Here is a 20,346-nt window from a genome sequence, read left to right as displayed (position 1 = left end):
CAGTCACACACTATTATTATACATTTATATAGCTCTGACATATACCATAGTGCTGTACAGAGAACACTGAGCCAGTCCCATCAGTCTCTGTACAGTCAGTGTCTGGCTCAGAGTCCGGGTCGTGCTGCCCAGCTCTCCACCCCTTGGCACTGTATACCCCCCACCCCCCAGTCTGTGGCAGGTGAATAAATTCTCTTAGAAATCCCTGTGCTGCCAATTGTTTTCCTCTCTCAGTTAGAAAGGTTTTGCTTTGCTGCTCACCACACATAGGGGCCCCAATTGCCAATTATCCACAGGGGCCCACTGTGAGCGCCAGCTACCCCCAATGCCACCCTGATGCCCCTGCACACTTTCCCCTGGGGTGCGTTGTGCCATGGTGACAGATGCCTGCAGATGAGATGAATCTCTCCTGTTAACATCCCAATCATCATCCCATCTCAGCGAGGGGTTAATCTCTTTTTTTTGCCCATATTTGGTTGAAGAGACGCCGGTCATGGCGATTAAATCAAATATGTTGGATTTTGGTTCTCCTCCATTGTGTCAGATATGAAGGAATGCCTGCAGCGGGCCAGAGATGTTGGCGGCGGCTGTGCAGCTGGATGCCAGTAAAAGCATTGAAATCCTGGGTCACAAAGGCGTCCAGGAACTCTCTGCCCGGAGCTCAGACAAGGAATTCGCACTATGAAATATCTCTCCTAAAGGACGATTTACGTGCAGCAAGTGAGAGTGGAAACTGGCGGCCGTCCTGCAGGATCGCTCTGAGCGCAATTCCCGGAAATAGAAGGGGGCACCGGGTACTTTGCTGCTGATCCCCCCACATTGGGGCCTGGGATTAACAGATTCATCTATTGCCCCCCCAGCCATGGCCACCTAGGGTGATGCCACCCTGCTGCCATTTACTAATTGCTAATTGGTTCACAATGAATGAGCTTCCACACATACAATCCAATCATTCGCAGAGATCACCAGATCACAGCACTGATTACAGATCAGATCATAAAGACATTGCGGAATCATCAACTGACCGGCAGTGCCCATGTGCGGCTCTGTGCCCGATCATTGGCAACTGTACCCACACATGGAGATGAAAGATAATATATCTTATAGATTTCATCATTGGCCAGTCTTTGAATAAAGGATTATCTAATGGACGGACGGAATCATAGATTTTCATTGGCATCTCTATGGCACCTGTGTGAGCCGCTGGTGTCACCATCTTAGTGATGCAACAAGATCCTCCCCTTCTCTGCATTCCTATCATGTGACATAGAAGGAACGCCCACTGCAAGCCTGATTAATATTATTAAACTGTATTTATATAGCGCCAACATATTCCGCAGCGTTGTACAATAGATAAGGATAGCAAATGATAGACAATGACACAGGAGGAGGAGAGGACCCCAACCAAAAGAGCTTACAATCTAACATTGCAACTTTCTGCTGGTCACTCTGGCAGGATCACCAGGGAATATTTTCAAGGTGCAGATTTAATTAAAAAAAAAAAAAAGTCTTGAAAACAAAAATTATGAAATGTGATTTTATTTTTTCTGCAATCGGTCGGGGTGACATTTCCCAGGGGCCGGCTTTGTATCTCGTATGATTCAGTAAAAAAAATCAGAACCTGGAAATTTCCCGGCAAAACACAAAACTGGCGAAGGCGTCTCGGAAACATCTGGACTCAGCAAGGTCGGTGCAGGACTTTCTGTGGAATGAAAACGATTTCACTGCACAGCGTCTAAAGGAAATCTTCAAGCAGATGCAGAACTGGAAAACATTTTGTGGGAGCTGTCTGTGCTCGGAGTATCAGAAACCATCATTTGTCCCAAATTTATCCTTATTTCCCCCTCAATCTTCTTCCAGCCACTTCCGGTCTACAAGCACTTACGTCGTATTAATGGAGAAGCTTCTGTGTGGTCTCCATTAGGAATGAATGTGACAGGGTGACAACAGAGAAACACAATTGGGAGATGGGGGCAGAGTGTTGTCACCCTATAACAGGAAGAAGCAGAACAAAACATTCATGGCAGGATCACCCGGGATTATTTAAATAAAGTCTGAAGATTTACAAAGAATAAAAATGACATTTAAAGTGACATTAGAATATGAAAGATTTTTTGCGGGTTTCCTTTACTTTAACCACTGAACAGAACTCGGTAACATTTACAAGTCGTCATGTGGAATCTGCAGTTCGGTTTTGGACAGCACAAGCAGGGTGTCATGGAACTGGAAAGTGTCCAGAAAACGAGGAGTAATGAGGAGATTTATGGAAGGATGAGCTAAGATGATTTATTTGTCTCTTGAGGAGAAGAGATTTGGAGGAGATACATTCACCTTGTGTGAATTTACAAGATTCATGTAGTACGTTGTTCACATTGAGGTCACTGTAAGAGACACCGGGAATGGTATGACGGGAGGATTAGAGGTTTAACCTCCTCCAACAAGGCAGACATGACCCGTGTCATAAATATTCTATAAAGTATCAAGGGGAAAAATGAGACCGAGAGGAGGCTGAGGAAGAGGAGGTGGATGAAAGGAGGTGCAGGAGGAATGAGGGAGGGTGAAAGAGAAGAGGTGGAAAAAGAAGCAAAATAGGAGGATGTGAAAGGGAAATGAGAGAATGAGAGAAAGTGGAGAAATAAAAAAGATGGAGGAGGAATAAAAGAAGAAGGTGGTGAAGAAACAAGAAGAGGGAATAAGAGAGAAGGTGGAGGAAGAATCAGAAACGGTGGAAAAGGAATGAAGGGTGCAGGAGGAAGGTGAGCAGATGAGGAAGAATGACGACAGGTGAAAAAGGAAAAAAGAAGGGGGTGAATAAATAAAAGAAGGGAAGGGCTTGAATGAGGGATGACCGAGGAGAAATAAAAGAAGGGTGAAGATGCAACGGAGAAAACTGAAAGCAGGGGGGGGAGAAATGAGGAGAGGTGGAATAAGGTTGCAGGAGATATGAGAGAAGAATGAAGAGTGAAAGCAGATAAAGGAGGAATGGGAAAAAGTGAAAAAAGGAATTAGAGAAGGTGAAGTGGAACTAAAGGGAGGTAGAAGAGGAATGAGAGAAGGAAAAGTAGTGAAAAGGGATAGGAGAAGGAGAAGAAGTAAAAGCAGGTGCATGAGGAATGATTAGAGCTGGAAGAAGAATAAGATAAGGTGGATAAGGAATGAAGGGGGGGTGATGGAAAGAGAGAAGGTGGAGAAAGTAACAAAACAGGTGCAGAAGGAATGAGAGGAGGTAAAGGGAGTTGAGAGAATGAGAAGAGGTGGACGAGGAATGAATATGATGGAATAACAGAGAAGTGGAGAAGGAGCGAGAGAGAGAGGATGGAATAGGAAACAGGAATATAGGAAAAGAATGAGAGAAGATGAGGAAGTAATACGCAGAAATTGAGGAGGAATGACAATAGGTGAAAGAGGAATAAAAGAAGGCAGTGACTGAATAGGAGAAGATGATCGAGGAGAAATGAAAGAAGGAGATGAAATGGGAGAAGCCTGAGAAGAAATAGTAGAGAAGGTTCGGAGTAAACAGGTGGAAGAGAAAGGAATAGAGGTGGCGGTGGAATAAAGTTGCAGGGAAAATAAAAGAAGAGGAATGAAAGCAAATACATGAGAGAAAGTGAAAAAGGAGTGGAAAAAAAGGAAGTGAATGAGGAATAGGAGGAGGATTAAGGAAAGAGGAAAAAGAAATGGAAAAAAAAAAGAAAATGGGGTGAGAGAAGAAGGAATGCAAACAGAAGGAGGGGGGTAAGAGAACAAGAAGAAGGAGGAATGCAAGAAGATGGAAAAGGAATGAAAGAAGAAGGAGTAAAAGCAGGTGCATGAGGAATGAGTATAGCTGAAAGAAGAATAAGATAAGGTGGATGAGGAATAAAGGAAGACGGGGAAGGTGATAGAAAGAAAGAAGGTGGAGAAAGTAACAAAATATATGAAGGAATGGGAGGAGGTGAAAGGAAGATGAAAGAATAAGAGAGAAAGTAAAGAAAGAAAAAGAAGAGACGGAGGATGAATGAAAATGATGGTGTAAGAGTGAAACAGGTGGAGGAGGAATCAGAAAAATTGGAAAGGAATGAGAGTAAGCTGAGGAGGAATGACAACAGGTGAAAGAGGAGTAAAAGAAGGTGGTGAATGAATAGAAGGGAGGAGATGGGATGTGAGAAGATAATGAGAAATTAAAAGGAGTCGTAGAACAGGTGGAAGAAATATGGGAAGAGAAGGAAGTAGAATAAGGGAAGATGAATGAAGAAGGGTGAAAGCAGATAAAGGAGGAATGAGGAAAAGTGAAAAAGGAATTAGTGAAGGTGAAGTGGAACTAAAAGGAGGAACATGAGAAGGAGAAGAAAAAGAAAGAAAAGGTATAGGAGAAGAAAAGAAATGAAAGAAGAGAAGGAAAAAGAGAAGGAAGAGAAGGAACGAGAGAAGGAGGAATAAAAAAAGATGCATGAGGAATGAGTATAGCTGAAAGAAGAATGTAATAAGGTGAATGAGGAATGAGGAAAGGTGAAGGGAAATCAGATTTAGTTGGAGAAGTAAAAGGAGAAGGAGTGAGATGAGGTGAAAGGGAATAAAATAGGAGTAGGCTGAGGAGTAAGAAGAGTAGCTGGAGGGGGAAGGTGGGTAGATGGATATGGGGTGTTTATGAGGTAATGGGGTGGAGGGTTTGGGTGAAAGTTTTGCCCCCTTGGTGCCTCTTTTTTTCCCACCCCCTGCACTCCATTCTGAGGATGAATCTCTCTTGTAGGTGTTTTTGCCGATATTTCCGGATTTCTTATGTCTATATTTGTGTTGGGATTGGTGACCCAGCCGGAGATCTTTGTGATATCTCCACAGAAAACTTTTATTTGTTGTAGATACGAAGTCAGTTTGAGTTTGATGTCTGAGTCACAGCTCCCAGCGCTCCCTATCAGAGTTCAGCTTGGGGAAAACAATCAGAACTCACATTTCATTACAGATCTGCATGTTAATGATGCAGAAATTTAACTCTTTCCCTGCTGGAACATTGTATGTGTGAACGATGATCCTGCCAGCTATCTGTCACAAAGCAGTGAGAAGCTTCACATGCAGCCTGCTGAGTGAAGAGGAAAATCTTCAGTTTCACCATTTGATATGAATTCGTTTTGTTACCCTGGGTTACATATATTATATAATTTCCTAAAGGTAGAGCCATATCCATATTTAGTGGAGATTTTAGAGGAGGCGGTATACGATGGATCAGTTTTATCCCAAAGATTTGATCAATATAAATTTTATTCTAAATATACAAATTCCTAAAGTTGAATGGATAACATAACCTTCGAGGTGACCCAATTAGGGGGTAAATGACACACCGTGGGGTAACCTCTGCCCGGTATTTCTGTAACCCCAAGGTATCTCTGTGTCATTGTACGCATTAGGATTACGATCTGATGATTGGATTTGGGGCAGAATGTAGAGGGTAACATTGAGGAATTGAATATATATTAATGTGGTCTTTGTACAATGCTGCACAATAGGTTGGCGCTATATAAATACAAGTTAATAATATCTTCTTGTATCAATCAGCCTTAAAACTTTGCCTTCATTTTGATTCAGCACTGAAGCTATGGTCTCTGCAGTGCACACCTACCTTCAGAGTGCTTAATAGACTGCTGGACATGCACCTGATCGGCAGGTAAGTCCGCACAGTCACACCCTGCATGGAGATCTAATTCTGACTTTTGTGCTTATTGTTAAGGTGTTGGAATATTTCTGTATATTGAAGACACGGCTGGGCTGATTCTGACCACTGGTCTGTTGTCTTTGCTGCTGCTGGTCTCTGCTCCGCCTGCAAGGTGGACTCAAGATTGGTTGGTCTGCACTACATCCGACCCTGATGACTGTCTGCTCTGACCATTGGTCTGTGGATTTGCACCATGCTAGCATCTAACCTACCTGGCAGTCTGCAGTCATGCATGGAACTTTTCTATCATTATGGTCTGTGGAGCCTAAATGTTGTTTTTTTTTAATAAAGATTTATTTTGGAAGTGGATTCAGGAAAATGTTGGCCCTCTGTGATTGGCCAAATATGGGGAAAGGGGGAGCGGTCTGAGTCCTTTAGAGGGGACCTGGATTGCAGGTGAGGAATGCTGCAGCACCAGTAATGGTTGAGGAATGAGGGAGGGGGGTGAGATATAGATTATGGTGAAGCTGAGGGAAGGATTTTGGGATTTCAGGAGATCGGAGCTCAGTAAATTGGCAAACCATTCCAAAGAGTTATAATCGCACGGCCAAGCCAAGTGCAGGATTCCAGGAGACGGCCATTGTTTCTCCTTTCCAGGGACATGAGTTGTGGCGGGATTGTCCGGCTCTATTACAATTCATTTTAAATTTGTTCCAGATCTTTCTGAGAAGAGGCAGAAAAAGGGGAAAACATTTCGGAGTCGAGAGATACAAAGAGGTCGATGTTACTTAGAAACTGAATAGAAGTCACTAGATGGACCTTCTGGCTGCAGAGGACGTGCAGCCGCTCCACCGCAGGCTTTAACCATTGCGTGAGGCATCATAAAGAGGACCTGTCAGTAACTGCCAGATATGTCACAACATACAGCAACAGTGTCACTGGTGACCGGGCTGGGATGAGGTCATCAGTCTGTTGCAAGAAGAGGAAGCATTTCCTCAGTCACCTCAGTGATCAAAGTGCAACTTTGTAACTGTATCTATTATAAGGTGAGGCTGCAGCAGGCCCATGGTGACCCCGGATGGGTGCAGATTTGAACCAGAGAGATTTCTGAACCGATATCACGTCACCCGCAGATGGAGATGACCCCCAGCTGCACCAGAAGATTTTCTATTACAATTAAACAGAAATGTGTCACCAGGAGACAAAAATACAAATAATGCATCATCGGCCGCCTCGTCCTAACAACCGGCTTTATATGTTTCTTGGTAAATCTCCTGGATCTTGCTGATTGTTGTCACAGACGGCCGGCTGCAGTTTAAGTGCGGATTGCACAATTCTCATAATATTTATACAAAGTTATTAAATCTGAGCGGCTCTTAGAGAACAGGGTGTAGTACACCAGCAGGGGGCGACAACAGAGAGGAAGGGGGGGCATCAGATGGGGTGCAAGAGCTGTCCTATAGAATGTGGCCAGGTCAGGAATGCAGGGCAATGCCATGAAAGGACCAACAACGGCAACCTATCCGCATTTCGAATGGAGCGTTGAAATATCTTTCAGGTTTTTATTGGTGATTGTATTTCCATTGGAGAAATCTCCCCAAATAATAACATGCTCATTGCTCATAATTCTACAGCCTGCTGGTGGTCATAATCTGCCCCCTACAATGAGAAGAATATAAAATCTTTAGAAGTGACCTAAAAACATGTCTGATGAAAGCAGCTCCTGCAGAGGACCATTCCATATTTCACTGCTGTTACAGTAGAGAATTCTTTCCTTATCACTGATATTGTTATCTTGACATGCATTGTGTATTTATAAACAGCATCATAGAAAGACATCCAAAAAGTGAGGGTGAGGTGCAGTAACCTATAGCAACCCCCTGAAGGACAGCAAGCAGACATCCCTGTGATGAATTTCCCATAAACATCAGACTTACCAGTAAGCGGCGGCAATATCCGAATCTCCGGCTGCCATCTTCACCCGTCAGCATGAAGGAAAAGGTCTCACTGGAAGAGAGCAGACAGGGGCAGATGTGACAATGCAGAAGTGAGATAGAAGTATTGGGGGGGGGGTCACATGTCAGAGGATTGCAGCCAATGGAGTTGCAGATTCTAAGAAGCCCCTCCAACCTGCTATATAGCAAAGCTCCCGGGGGCGCGGTACCCCAAAACGAGGGCAGAACCTAGGAAACATGGAGGCATTTAGTGTTGTGTCTGCAGTATGCGTCATATACTTCGTGCAGCAATAGTGCAAATCTCCCAATGCCAGGGGGAGATCTCTACGTATGGTGTAATAAAGAGCACCAGTCATTAGGCAAATCTAGTGCCTGCCCTTCCTAACCTTCTGAAAATGCTGCCAGCCTGGCTCTTACACCAAGTTTCTGGGTTCCTTGGGAAAAGAAAACAGAAAGCTGAGAGATCTGTTGCTGCCAGGGCGCTCAGGGCTAGTTCAGGCAGGCGGTGCAGCTGTGGTGCCATTACCACTTCATGTCTGGAAACCGTGCCCGCAGTCATGACACTGCATGTACCATCTCACCACCCATAGGGAATGAATGGGGGGTAGTAAGCGGTTCAGTGCTGCCAAATCTCTGAACACTCCTTTATTAGGAATGGGCAAAGTGGCTGGGCATGCCAAGTGACTGGCAAAGTGCCACCAACCCGGAGACACCCAGGAACTTCTTTTTCCACTGCCCGTCCCTAGGGCCTAAGCTGGCCAAACATTCGGCATTTCATCAAAGCAATCATTCGATATCCTGGAATGTAATCAATGTATTGGCGAGTTATCAGTTCACAGATCAATCTCACTGGCTGCTGATTGATTCGTTCCTGGCGAGTAGCAGAGAGCATATTTGTAATGGATGATGGAAGATGATCACTGACATCTGACTCTGATCACTCTGCCCACCTACCTGTTATACTCCGATACGGGCGTCCAGTCCCGGGCATCGGGGAAGCAGAATTGGGGGATGGCCTTCAGACGCTCCTCAGCCTCCCGCACTTGCTTTGTGGGTCTCTCTAGCTGTGAATGGTAAAATTGTGTTATTTTAATTTCACATTGGGCTTAAAGAGAACCTGTATTACAAAAGGTGGGGGGGGGGGGGGGGTGCTAAGCTCTGTCAGAAAATACTTCTTCGCTGGCCATTCTTGGCTTCAGAGTCCTTGACTTGGATTAAGCATGCAGCAAGTGAAGTCAGTGAAAATAGCCACTCACCGCTTCTCTTAGAAAGTGAGCCAGGTCCTGGATGTCACTCACAGGAGATCCATCCTTATTGTAATACAATATTATAGGGAAAAGGCTTTTAGGAAGCAGCATGCTCACAGTGACGTATGCTTGCTCATGTGACCATGCTCTAAAGTAGATCTAAAAGCAAGAAACAGGTAATATAATGAACCCTATCAGACTCTGAATACAGTGGGTGCAATTGTTTCACTTTCTCAAGGATGCCAGTGACACACTTCCTGTCTTAAGGTGACAACCTTCACTCACTGTTATATCTAAGGAGAAGCAGAGTTGTCACCCTCCGACACAAATCAATGGCTGACAATAATACAAGCACTCGGTGGGGTTTCGGGGTTGGTTCCATACCTTGGGGAACTGATATGTCACTTCAGGTATGTAGGTGTTCTTGGAAGGTTTTTTTTTCATGGAGACCACCACGAAATACTCGAAGAGCTCACGCTCCTGCCACTCGATCAGCTCCAGCTCCAGGGTCCGATAGCTGGGGGCTCTGTTCAGCATGGACTGGATGTGGACCAGGCGCTGCGTGTGAGCTGCAAGGCCATGAGAAGTCACACAGTCAGTATGGAAGTTAGTGTCAGTGTGACCACCCCACAAAAAAAAGCACAGCAACTACTAAAATGGTAAATGGGTTAAAAAATATAAAAGGGCAATAATATGATAAATTAGTCATTGTTAGAAATCAGATCAAAGTAATACTGCATCAATGGAAACCCAAATATTTACATGGTCTGAACAAACAGGTTTAATTCAATCCATAACTGCCCTCCTTAGCTGCAGGTACTATGGGGTAATTCATTCAATGATAACTCAATTCCCCCAGCACCAACTTTTACAGCAGGGACTTGGCAGGTAAGCGCCTCCTTACCCCGCCCTCAAGCAGGGACTCGGCAGGTAAGCTCCTCCTTACCCCGCCCTCCAGCAGGGACTCGGCAAGTAAGCTCCTCCTTACCCCGCCCTCCAGCAGGGACTCCTCCAGCAGGGACTCGGCAAGTAAGCTCCTCCTTACCCCGCCCTCCAGCAGGGACTCGGCAGGTAAGCTCCTCCTTACCCCGCCCTCCAGCAGGGGTTCGGCAGGTAAGCTCCTCCTTACCCTGCCCTCCAGCAGCTTGACTTTCCATGCTCCGCCCTCACAGCAGTTATTCATTGGCTCAGCTTACCCCTCCACTTTTTCCTCCAACTTCTTCAGTTTCCCCTGCTCTGCCCTCTCAGCACTGACTGGGTAACTCAGTTCAGGATGAGGGGAGAACAGAGAGCTGAGACCTCACTTGCAGGACTTCACTGCTTTTATTATGAACTCTGAGGATGAATTGCTCCACAGTGTCTGCAGCTACAGAGGTCGGTGAGGCTGTTATACACCTTTTTTTGTAAAGATTATATAAATATTTGAATGGTCACAGCCTGAGGATGAAGATATCGGTCGCATCTCACCTTTGAACCTGTCGTCCGAGTCACTTTCACTCTCGCTGTTGTCATCTGTGCAGAAAAGAGAAGATCAGTTACAGCCAGCTGAGGGATGGAGCATGGGGTCAGCCATGTTGGATCATTATGTATGCAGAGACACCAATTAATAATAGTGCGACTGCAGGAGAAATGGAGTTCATGCTGCTTCTGAATGCCCCTTGGCCCTGAAACCAGCATGATACAAACTAAGATTTACACTGCAGTACAAAGTCTAATAACAACATGTGCAGTATATATTGGGGAGTCACAGCACACAGATGTAACCTTTAGCCTATTGGGGGGGGGGTAAGATTTGGGGCCCCTGTACCTCTCAGTGAGGATGTCTCGATGTTTGACATGGAAAGCTTTTTCAGTCTTTTCTTCCCTCTCTTGGCGCTGTAGATGGAATTTATCCTCTGGACGAGCTGGAAGAGAGAAATAAATCAAATCGTCAATTGTTCCCGGGATTGGCCAGATATCAGATCTCATATCAATGGAGAGAGATGAGGGAATTCACCCAACAATAATGCCAACACCCGACCAGTACGACTAATGCCATGATAATTGCCAGGGATAGCACATTATTGCCAACACCCGAATGGTACAACTAATTGTAATGCCAGGAATAAGAATAATGCCAACAGTAATTCTAATCCCATTGCCAATCCTGACCCACATAGCAACCCTAATCCCAACCCTGGAGATTGCCCCTAACCCAAACTCCCACCTTAGTGATACCCTCAGCATTGACCCTAACACTGCCCCAACTCTGACCCTAATGCCATCCAGAACTTACACCCTAACTCTACCCTTACTCCTATTCTAGCCCTAACCCTGACCCTTCTTCTACCCCTAACTTCGATCCTTTTTCTATTCCTAACCTTCTATTCCTTACTTTACCCCTAACCCTGACTCCTAATCTACCACTAATCCTAACTCTACCCCTAACTCTGATCCTTACTCTACCCCTAACTCTCGCTTACAATCTACGCCTAACCCTGACCCTAATTCCACCCCATCTCTGATCCTAACTATGCCCCTAACCTTGATTCCTAATCCACCCCTAACCATGGCTCTTTTCTACCCCTAACCCTCACTTATATTCTACTCCTGACCCTATTTCTACCCCAAACTTTGTTCTTTTTTCTATCCCTAACCCTAATCCTTACTCTACCCCTAACCCTGACCCCAATCCTTATTATAACTTGGACTCCATTTCTACCCCCGACTTCAATCCCTTCTCTACCCCTCACCCCAATTATACCCCTGACCCTTCCTTCTTCTACCCATAACTCTAACCCAAAATACTTCTCCTAACTGTCCCCTAACTTTATTGCCATCACTGGCTGTATGTTTTCATATTTTCCCTACAATCTCACCTGTGATCACCTTGGTGGTGCAATAAATTTTGGCAAGCCCTTTCTCCACCCAAACAATAGCGGGTCACAATATGTCTGATGATCTCTGCTCGCCATCTTCCTGTATAGAGCAGAATTCGTAGGCTGTGTATTTCTGGAAGAATGAAGATGGCTCTACCAGGGTCTATTAATATTTTCTCTTCCTCTTGGCAGATGCTCCCTACACACTACAGCTTTATATATAATTCTATTATAGGGAAGAGTGAATGGAGGGAACCCGGCCCGTTCACAGGCTAAAAATACTCCTCTGCCCTGGAAACGGCAAAACAGCCTCACCTCCTCCAAACGCCCACCGGACTCCCAGAGAGCCCAGCCTGGGCCCATGTTGTGATTTTTCCATCCTTGGCCCCATATTGGCTACCTTGGATCCATTTCCAAAAACGTCCCCCATGTCCATTGTTCTCACCTTGGGGATCCTGCGGGCCCGGCGGGAGGTCAGGAGCCCACTGGCGGTGCTCAGGCTATCCTCATTCAGGCTGGAGGGCGAGGGGGGGATTGTCAGCTGGGCCAGCAGCAGCATGTCATCGTGACTATGCCTTTTCGGCAGGCGGGTTACGCGATGCCCCTTCCTCTCGGAGGAGTTCCCAACGCGCACGGAATGACCACCCGAATTCGACGTTATCTGGGAGGAAACGAAAATACCCGTCAGCCATTGCATTAAAGACGACCAGTCATGAAAACTTTATAAGCTTTGATTCCCAGAGCTCAGAGACCCCCTGGGGTCTGATACACTTTGCACAAAACCTGCTAGCACCTGAGTGTGCATAACAGCCTGCCTACAAATACTTGAAGTGACAGGCAGGGGCCCAGCTCCATTGGGCCCCTGGACATCCACCAGGTCCGAGGCTCTTGTTGCTTTGTAAATGATTCTAATATGGTGACAACACAGAAGCACAATAGGGAGACAAGGACAGAAGGTTGTCACCCTATAACAAGTGCCTGGACACCATCCTTCATGGCAGGATCACCAAGGATTACATCAATAAAAGCTGCAAATGTTAAAATACTGAAAATGACTTTTAAAACAGCAGATCTGAGACTTTAGCGATTTAATTTACATCTGCTTCTATAGTTTGTTGTTGATAAAATTAGTTTTTTGGCCAGGTTGAAACATGAACACAACATTAAGGAATGACATCATCAGATTTTAAGCTTGTCATATATACAAAGCTGATAAAAGACAAACAAGGCAACATAACTCAGCAGAGCCCTGCCCGCGCGGAGTCAATGAGAGGGTGTCACCCACCTGTGTCGGAGTGGTGTACTTCCTGTCTGGCGTCCTCCACATCCTGTTTGCCGAGTCCGCGGAGCCGTCAGGCGTCAGCTGGGATTTGCGGTGTCGCCCCTTCAGGTCCACATCCTCGTAGGGGTTCTCCTTGGGGGTTTCGCCTTGTTTTAGTAGAGAGAGAAAAACGGACGGCTTTAGAAAAACAGAATCAGGCAAAGTGAACGCGCGCTCGGCACAAAATCTCTTTAAGATTCCTGAGTGAGTCATTCCCTTCTGCAGCTGGAGTCTGGCGCAGCGTCCCCCTCCTCTCTCTCTTTATCCCTAAAACACACAAAAGAGAAGGCACGAGATCCGGCCCTGAGATCCACCAGCTGGGAAGCGTTCCCTGCCAGGGGGTGCCGGCCTTCCCAAAAATCACCATCCAGACTCTGACCAATTAGGGGTTTTATATGACAGAGAAGTCACGACAACAGGAAAATATAAACATTCAGCCAGCAACATCGTTACTGCGCCACAGATTAATGCTCTCCTAATGTTTCTTCTGATGACAACTCTGGAGCTGCGAGATGGAGATGAGTCACGGGGCCCCTTGGTATCCAATGACTGCCAAATACAAATCCACTTCATGTCTAATAATACAAGCCGTACTGACACACTGCAATCAATGACAGATCATTCCGTATTATTGGTTCTGTGATTGATCCCTATGGATTCCTATTGATCATTACTGGATCCCTCCAAGATAGGTGATCAGATATTTATATGATCATCAGAAACACTTTAACCTTTCCATATGACATTCTGTTCTGCACTAGATATTGATTGCTTTGGGTCAATCAATTAGAATTATAGAACAAATATGAAAAATTCTGAACTGATTTATAAAGAGACTGCTTGATCAATTGACCCGTATATGACATCCAACTGACCTCCAGTCCTCTCTGGCAGGGGAGGAGACCCGACTTTAGTTCAGTAACACTGACAGGTCTGGTCCCTCCCCCAGCCTGTGATTGGGTCTGGGAACTCTGCACAGGGATGATGGGAACCCCTCATAGGATGGGTATTGAAGGTGAACAGACCTGAGAATGATCCTTTTAAAGAACAAAGTTCAACACTGGGATGGTTTTTGCAGCTCCCGTGCCCCATCATGCACACCGCTCTTCTAATTAGCGCTGCGCTGTGCAGGCTCACATATGTAGGAGAGGAGAATCGGAGGGTCCCTGTCTGACCTCACGCTGACCCCTGATTGCTGTTTATTTGCGCAGATGTGCCGGATGCTATAGATTAAATGTTTGAGCTCGCCGATCTAAACCGCACATAGCACAAACATGACATTATCCGACCTGTGCCGAGCGAACGATTCTGGCAGCGCTGCATCTGCACCTGGGAAGGGAATAGAAAGCATTGTCTGCTCTAATCATTACTTTTATACTGATATATGTAAATCAAGATATCTGATATGATCATTATCCACATCTCTGCTTCCTGATTTATAACATTCTACTATACTAGAGTTCTCCCTCTGTGAAAGTCTATGAGTCAGGTCTGACTGGTGGAAAACAATGCACTGCTAAGATTGTATCACAGCGGCGGTTGTTCAGGGAGAAATTGCTGCACAATAAATAACAGTTATTGGAGGGGTAATTCATAGAATATCTGCAGATGTCACAGCACATGGGGAGACATACCGTACATTGTAAATGTTCTCAGGGAACTGTAATATTATATTGTTTCCGGATGGGTGTGATGATAAGACCCAGGGATTTAGACAATGAGCTGCAATGGACACACAATGCAAAAACTGAGGGCGATCCGTATTATACCGGGGAACGAGCTGCAGGACGAGCAAAGTCCAGACATGATGCTGGGGGTTCTCCTCAGGAGGAAAATGACATCACAGCACAGAAATGTTATTAGTTAATATTTAATGGCTTTTATTCTGGAAAGCCATCCAAGAATGGACCTGGGACAGAGAGATTTAAAGGATTAATGTTCATCCAAAAATAAGAGTTGTCTGTAGGGGGAGCCAGGGAGTTCAGTTACCCCCTTTCGGGGGGGGAGGGGGAGGGTTCTATCGTGTTTCAGATTTTGGCTGATATAAAAGTTTTATAAAGCTTCTTCTCTCCAGAATCACCCAGAAGGACCAACAATATTATTTAGGAATGGGCAGGAGCGAAGTTAGAACCTAGGAGTGGAGCTTAGAACTTAGAAGTCTAGGGGATGTGTTGGGAATTCAAAATATAGGGGGTGGAGTAAAGACCTCGGACTTCAGGGCTGGATCTAGAAACAGGAGGTGGAGCTTAGGATTCAGACCTCAAGGGTGGATTTAGAAACTTAGAAAACAGGAGGTGGAGCTTAAAACTCAGACCTCAGGGGTGGATCTAGAAACAGAAGGTGGAGAATAGAATTCAGACCTCAGGGGTGGATCTAGTAACAGGAGATGGAGCTTAGAACTCAGAGCTCAAGGGTGGGTCTAAAAACTAAAACTCAGGGGGTATAGTTTGGAACTCTGACCTCAGGGGTGGAACTAGAAACTCAAAACACAGGAGCTGAAGCTTAGAACCAAGACTTTAGCTGTGAACTTAATGTTGAAACAGCAGTAACTCTGCTGAGGTCCTATACACCCTCTGCTGTGTCAGACGTACAGCTCTGCAATCAGCAAAACTTATGCTTATCCTGCAGAATGGAGAACTGTACAGACGTAGCTGTGACTCTATAGACATCTGCATATAGGCGACTCCCTCAACATGGAGAGTAAGGGTTCTTCTCTGCAGCATGCTGGCAGGGGATAGGCTTTTCTATCTGGCTGCTTTCTGTTCACCTTTTATTTTGATGCCCCTGGAATGTGGATTTAGTGGATTTGAGTGCTTCATTGGGCTTTAATGACCCCCAAGGGCCCAATACCTCCGAGCACGGAATATTAATAACTGAATTCGGATTATTTGGGAGGGAGAGATGGATATCAGCGAGACAGAGATTAGACACTCCGGTCTGCTGGGAGAGGAGTAGAAGGTGCCTTCCAGAGGTTATTTAGTTTGCAGTCCATGAGCCGATATCTCCAGTTTGTGAATTTTTTTGATCTGCTCTATAAAAAGAACTTCTGGTTGGGGGCCAAAATCCCATTATTTCCCCATCTCCCTGACCAGACAATGTGTTTCCAATAAGCTCCCCGCTGAGCTCTCCGTGTAACCGACCAGTAATTGACTTCTCACTTCCATGTTTGGCGACGGACTGACACCAACAGCTGGAGACTTCCAAAGCTGTGCAATATCCCCGGGGCCCTCGTTTTCTGGGGCCCTATGTATTGGGGGGTTCACTGGATGATACAATAAAAAAAAGCAAAGGGATGAAAAGTCCGGGACTAAAGGGGTTTTCTGGGGTAAAGAGAACCTGACCGCAGGCAACGCTTATTTTAATTGGCTCATTTTGGACACAGATAAGGGTGGGTCATCCATAATCCTCACCAATAACCAATAGAAGCTGAGAGCCCCCAGCTCATTAACCTCTATGGGGGGGGATGAGAGCTCTGTGCGGTCCTTGTACAGAGAATATGGAGAGGTGACTATGGCTGTGCCAGCTCGGCTCCGGAGATTTCAGAGAAGCCAGGGCCAAACCTTATAATTATTATTAATAAACAGGATTTACTGTATATAGCACCAACATATTACACAGCGTTGTACATTAAATAGGGGTTGCAAATGACAGACAGATAAAGACAGTGACACAAGAGGAGGACGCTGCCCCGAAGAGCTTACAATCTCTAGCTGAAGTTAATAAACCGATAAATATAAATCACAGAACCATCAAAAATAAGTCAGAAGTTAAACGTGAACTGCAGTTAGCTCTGCACAGATGTACAATACATCACATTTATATAATTATATCAAGCTAGCATAAATATCAGAATCTGTAGTCATATCAGCCTCCTATGACACCCTGCACTGCAAGAGGGAGGGGCAGCAATGGGAGCCAATCAGAGCTAGGCCCGGTGCTGTGTGCAAAGCGATCGTTTTATACAAACTTATCATAGTCCAATCACAAGCTGGGGGAGGGTTAGTGACCTAACCAGTCAGCTGAGTGCAATGAAGTAAAGTGAGGTCACCGAACCAGCTGTGCTGTATGGCAGGGAGCCTGGACTGTAAGACTGGCTGAACAGTACTGCATAATAATTTGGGTCACTTATATAGCTTCAGGCATACGTAGGTGCTTTCTGTGGTTCAGCTTCATGAAAGGAACTTCAACCTAATCTCAGTATATAACTTTGCATAATAATATGTCTAATATATTGAAATTATTACTATTTATGTGATCTGGCAAAGTCTTTTATATGCAAATGATTCCCCTGACAATCACAATAGCTGATGGAGAGATTGCAGCAGAAGTAAAGTTTGGCCCCCCAGCATCTCTGCTACACCCAGTGCTAGAGATCATACAATGGTCACATGGTAACAACAAAGCCAATCAGGCAATACAATAAACTCACCTGCCAGGTATGTCTTCCTAGGTAAGTACATGTGAATATTACACCAGCAACAAGTTATGTAGTGAATGTTCCCTTTGTGGTTGGTGAATAAATCATGGGGGCAGGAGGGACAGAGAGGGACTCCCTGTTTTGCAGATCCCTGCCGGGTATTACACGATCCTGCCCACACAGCTCCTTCCTTCCTCTATTACCCAGAATCCCCGGCTTGCGTCACACAATCACCCAACAACAATGAAATGATGGGGTGAATGTTACTCACCCACGATGTCCTCATAGGCGTTTTCTTCTAAAGTGCTTTTGGAACCGGATCGGTGCTGCTTCTCTGTACCGTTTTGTACCGGAGAGGGGGAACCCAAGGATTGGACGCTGGAAGCATCTTCAAACTCCAGAGATTTCCTGCAGAGAGGATGGAGAGGGGTGATGCTCGGCTCAGGGCTTTCAAATGAGAATAATGTGACACGGCGGCCATGAAACACAATCGGCCAATCAGAGAGAACAGAGGACTCAGCTTATATCCCGGCTGCTTCTCTGCTTTGTGCTCTTGGACTTCCCAATTCTACTGCCGATTCCTGGGAATTTCTAAGTCAAGGATCAGCATATCTTTACACCTTTGTCAGACACTGGGGGAAAATTATTCACAACCCCTGGTGTCACCTTTATGATCACTATGGATGTCATGATGATCACATGATGGTAAACCAACATGGCCCCTATTCATTAGTGTGGGGCCTGTGTTGTAAGTGTCCTCAATTTGGCTTAGTTCTAAGCTCCTCCATGCCCTGCCAAGCAAAACTTTCAGCTGCATTTCTCAGGGATGGATTTGTGTAAATTATGACCTAATATCTATTCTCTGACAGGGAGAGAATACTAGCAATAGTGAATAACAGCACACACAGCGATCCCTTGGAAGAAAAGCTGCATTATTATAATAATTTATAACCCCAGATAAGAGAGGAGATTCAGATTCTTACACATTTGTGACCTTTTCACTCAAAGATTTAAATAATTGTGCTTCAAGGGGGAAAATATATATATATATATCACTGCGGGAAATAAAATGCACAAATGTCACATAAAAATATATTTAGGAAGTTGCACAAACTTGCATACATGATAACTGGCAGAGCTTTTTTCCCAGTCACATGACACCACCCACCTGTAAAGTGTGAAGTGCAGGTAAAGAGCCACCCGAGTCTGTGTTGCCCCAAAGCAACCAATCAAATTCAAAGTTATGGTAGAAAATGACATTGCAAGATTCTAATTGGTTGGTGGGTGACACCGTAGAGGGCCATGCACGTATTTTGGTCCCGTGCAGCAATTATTGTAACTTACCGGCTTTGGGGTTTGCGATGCTCTTTTTTCGGCCTCCTGGTGACAGGTGGTGCCGGTGTAGATGGGAGAGGGGGCGGGGAGACCGGTGACGGGGAGACCGGTGACGGGGATGGAGGTAGACCATTATTCGGGTTGTTCCGATGGCTTTTGTCGGCTTCATATTCGAATGTCCGTTTGGGTTTGGGGACTGGGTTGACCTCATTGACGGGGCTCTCAGGAACCGATGGGGCCCCCCCGGAATTTGCCCCCTGCTTGTTTTTTGCATTTTTCTCTTTGAAGTTTTCCTGTTCCGGGTTTACGCTTTCGGGTTTGTCGCCCTCTAAAGTACCGGAGGTTATGGAGCGCTTCCGGCCCAAATCCACACTGAAACAACTGCTAGGCAGCTGCGGAAGTCCCATGCCCGGGTTGGCCCTGAGGGCCTGCTCAATTTTTTGGATTCGGTTAAGGACGGCGGAGGATTCTTTCCTGGCATGGCCCCGGGCGAAGGCATTGGCGGGTTCTGTTCTACTGGAGCGCCTGTCAAAGCTGTGCAGGGAGTCACGCTCTGAAGTCTCCTCCTCCGTTTCGGGGTAAGAACAGTCAGAAAATGTTCTGCTCATTCTCCGATATCCTTTATAATCGAAGGTCTTCTCACTGCATGGCGACGCCAACATGCTGGGGCATCCTTCGCTGGCGGGGCGCTCACCCGGGTCTCCTTTGTCCCCGAAGAGGCTGAGCCGAGGGGAAGGCTCCCTCCTGCACTCCCATTCTGAGATCTTGCGCCGAATGTCCAGCACCTGCGAGTGCACCGCTGATCGGTTGTGGGGTCGGTTGCGCTGATTGGCTGCGGATCCCAAGGACAGGGTGCTGCGGTTCAGCTGGCACTTGCCGATCACTTCGGTCTCCTTCACTCCCTGGATTTCATCTTTGGGGCCTCTGAACACGGAAAGTCGTTTGTCCAGGGAGACGACGCTGAGCGATTTCTGGAGGTGGTTGGAGGGGTCCGGGGTGCCCAGGTGTTGGTTGTGCCCACTGGCGCTGCGCACACTCCAATCTTTAATCAGCAGCTTGGTGCTGGCGATGCTAGGAAGTTGGCTGGACTGGAAGAATTCCTCACTGTCACTGAGCGGATAGGAAGGGGTGCAGACTGGAGACAAAACCGGAGGAGGGGACACCGACTGAGACCTGCGGGGGACAGGAAATGGTTACACACTCAACCCCAAACATACAACCTGGACAATCATGGAAGAACCTGGGAGATCCAGCAAACCTGGAATAGGTTTATCACAAATCAATTGCTATTAGCGGACACATGTCTTCAATCCACTCCAGGTTTGCTGGATTGCCCAGGTTCGCCCATGGTAATCTATCTTCTCCAAGTTTAATAAATAAGGCCCTCTGTCTTCTGCAGCAAGATACTTTTATATTTCTTACATTGGTGGTCAGTGATACAGAAAGTGCTGAAGCCAGAGAGTAAGCATTAAGCATTGTTAGGTGGAGCTTTGTATATTTTTTAAGGGATTTCCTTCATAAACCTCAATGAAGCTTAGATGGAGGTCAGCTGCAGGTCAGGTGTAGCTGGGAGAAGGAATTCAGAAG

General features: G+C 45.9%; 1 protein-coding gene across 1 annotated transcript in view; it reads right to left on the bottom strand.

Annotated features, from left to right (window-relative positions):
* The window catches only part of DENND2B (DENN domain containing 2B), a gene marked incomplete at its 5' end in the record, with an annotated part of 32,909 nt that extends 12,977 nt beyond the window's left edge, over positions 1 to 19,932 (bottom strand). The window contains 9 exon segments of the mRNA XM_072422350.1: positions 7,564 to 7,633; positions 8,536 to 8,645; positions 9,213 to 9,397; positions 10,296 to 10,340; positions 10,636 to 10,732; positions 12,132 to 12,347; positions 12,972 to 13,114; positions 17,696 to 17,832; positions 18,769 to 19,932. Of these exon segments, the coding sequence (XP_072278451.1) occupies positions 7,564 to 7,633; positions 8,536 to 8,645; positions 9,213 to 9,397; positions 10,296 to 10,340; positions 10,636 to 10,732; positions 12,132 to 12,347; positions 12,972 to 13,114; positions 17,696 to 17,832; positions 18,769 to 19,932 (2,167 nt within the window).
* Between the last annotated feature and the right edge of the window lie 414 nt (positions 19,933 to 20,346).

This window comes from Pyxicephalus adspersus, chromosome 9 (genome assembly GCF_032062135.1).
Source record: "Pyxicephalus adspersus chromosome 9, UCB_Pads_2.0, whole genome shotgun sequence".
NCBI classification, from domain to species: domain Eukaryota; kingdom Metazoa; phylum Chordata; class Amphibia; order Anura; family Pyxicephalidae; genus Pyxicephalus; species Pyxicephalus adspersus.
Note: the sequence above shows the minus strand (reverse complement) of the source record. Positions and strands in the feature narration are given on the sequence as shown.